This window comes from Ailuropoda melanoleuca, unplaced genomic scaffold, assembly GCF_002007445.2.
Source record: "Ailuropoda melanoleuca isolate Jingjing unplaced genomic scaffold, ASM200744v2 unplaced-scaffold13591, whole genome shotgun sequence".
NCBI lineage: Eukaryota > Metazoa > Chordata > Mammalia > Carnivora > Ursidae > Ailuropoda > Ailuropoda melanoleuca.
The window spans coordinates 2,343-3,945 of record NW_023182272.1 but is presented as its reverse complement, the minus strand read 5'-3'; the positions used below and the strand labels follow the sequence as shown (position 1 = coordinate 3,945).

The 1,603-nt window shown below is 45.8% G+C and overlaps 1 protein-coding gene across 1 annotated transcript; it reads right to left on the bottom strand.

The window, feature by feature from the left end:
- Window positions 1-347: 347 nt before the first annotated feature.
- Window positions 348-1,304, bottom strand: LOC100469681 (olfactory receptor 7D4-like). The gene has a single exon (XM_034650237.1). It carries the CDS (start codon window positions 1,302-1,304, stop codon window positions 348-350), a length of 957 nt encoding a protein of 318 aa, XP_034506128.1.
- Window positions 1,305-1,603: the final 299 nt, after the last annotated feature.

Sequence of the window (1,603 nt, the reverse complement as noted above, 5' to 3'; positions counted from 1 at the left end):
ACTGCAGCCTGGCACATGAAATGTGCCTAGTAAATAGGAACTAGCAATGGTTATTGATAAAATGCACTATTTCATAATCCTTGTGCAACTATTCTGAATTGGTACTTAAAGTGGCCGCAGGACTGGAAATCCCAGCTGAGGTGCAATAATATGAAAGTTAAAGGAGGGGATGTGGAGAGTAGAACTGAGGATAACAGAGCAGTCAACATAAGAGGTTAGAGTACATAAGAAAAAGTATTCACAAGGCAATTCTGAGCAAAGTCACTTATGAAGGATAGGTGAGAAGCAAAACTCAATGTGATTAAGAGGTAGGATTTCTTTAGCCAACTGCTGCTATCCCTGTCAGCTCAGAAACCCAGGGCTAGAGCTCCTATCACTGAACATAGTGTTCTCCCCAAAACTTTTTGTAGAGCTTTCTTGATGTCCCTGTTCCGTAGGCTGTAGACGAAGGGGTTCAGCATTGGGGTGACCACAGTGTACATCACTGAGGCAATCATGCCCCTCCAGGAAGGTGCATCAGAACTGAGATACACACCAAGCCCTGTCCCATAGAATAAAGAAACCACACACAGGTGAGATGCACAGGTAGAAAATGCCTTATACTTCCCATTAGTTGATGGGATTCTCAAGATTGAGGAGGCAATTCGGGTATAGGAAAAAAGGATCCCAGAGAAGGGAACAATGCCAAGAAGACTAGTTACCATATATAGAAGGATATGGTTGACCAATGTGTCTGAGCAGGCAAGCGTGAGGGCCTTAGCAAGTTCACAGTAAAAGTGTGGAATTACCCAGTTGGTGCAGAAGGATAGCCGTAACATCAACAGAATCTGGATCAGAGAGTATGACAAGCTAATGAACCCGGACATGAGAACCAGGAGGCCACAGAGCTGGGGGTTCATGATGACTGGGTAGTGCAAAGGGTGACAGATGGCCACAAACCGGTCATAGGCCATCGCAGTGAGGAGAAAAGTGTCCATACCTCCAAAAACCATAAAAAAACACATCTGGGTGATGCAGCCTGCATAGGTGATGACTTTGCTCTGTGTCTGGATGTTCACCAGCATCTTGGGGACGGTGGTGGAGGTGAAACAGATGTCAGCAAAGGACAAGTTGGAGAGGAAGAAGTACATGGGGGTGTGGAGGTGGGAGTCAGAGCTGACAGCCAGGATGATGAACAGGTTCCCAAGCACGGTGACCAAGTACATGGACAGGAACAGACCAAAGAGAAGGGGCTGATGCACTGAGTCTTGGGAAAATCCCAGGAGTAAAAATTCTGAAACACTTGTTTGATTTCTTGGCTCCATGTCTCCAACTCATCAGCTAGATGATTAAAGCAGGGAATGAACATGAAATAGGCATGGGTAAACTCTAGAGTCTCTCTACTGTTTTTATTTCTTGAAGTGAAACACTGGGCATAAAAACCTTAACATTACAAAATTTAGGAATCCTGAGAAACAAACTGGGGGCCTCAGAGGGGAGGGGGTGGGGAATGGGATGGACCGGTGATGGGTAGTAAGGAGGGCACGTACTGCATGGTGCCCTGGGTGTTATACACAACTAATGAATCATCGAGCTTTACATCGGAAGCTGGGGATGTACTGTA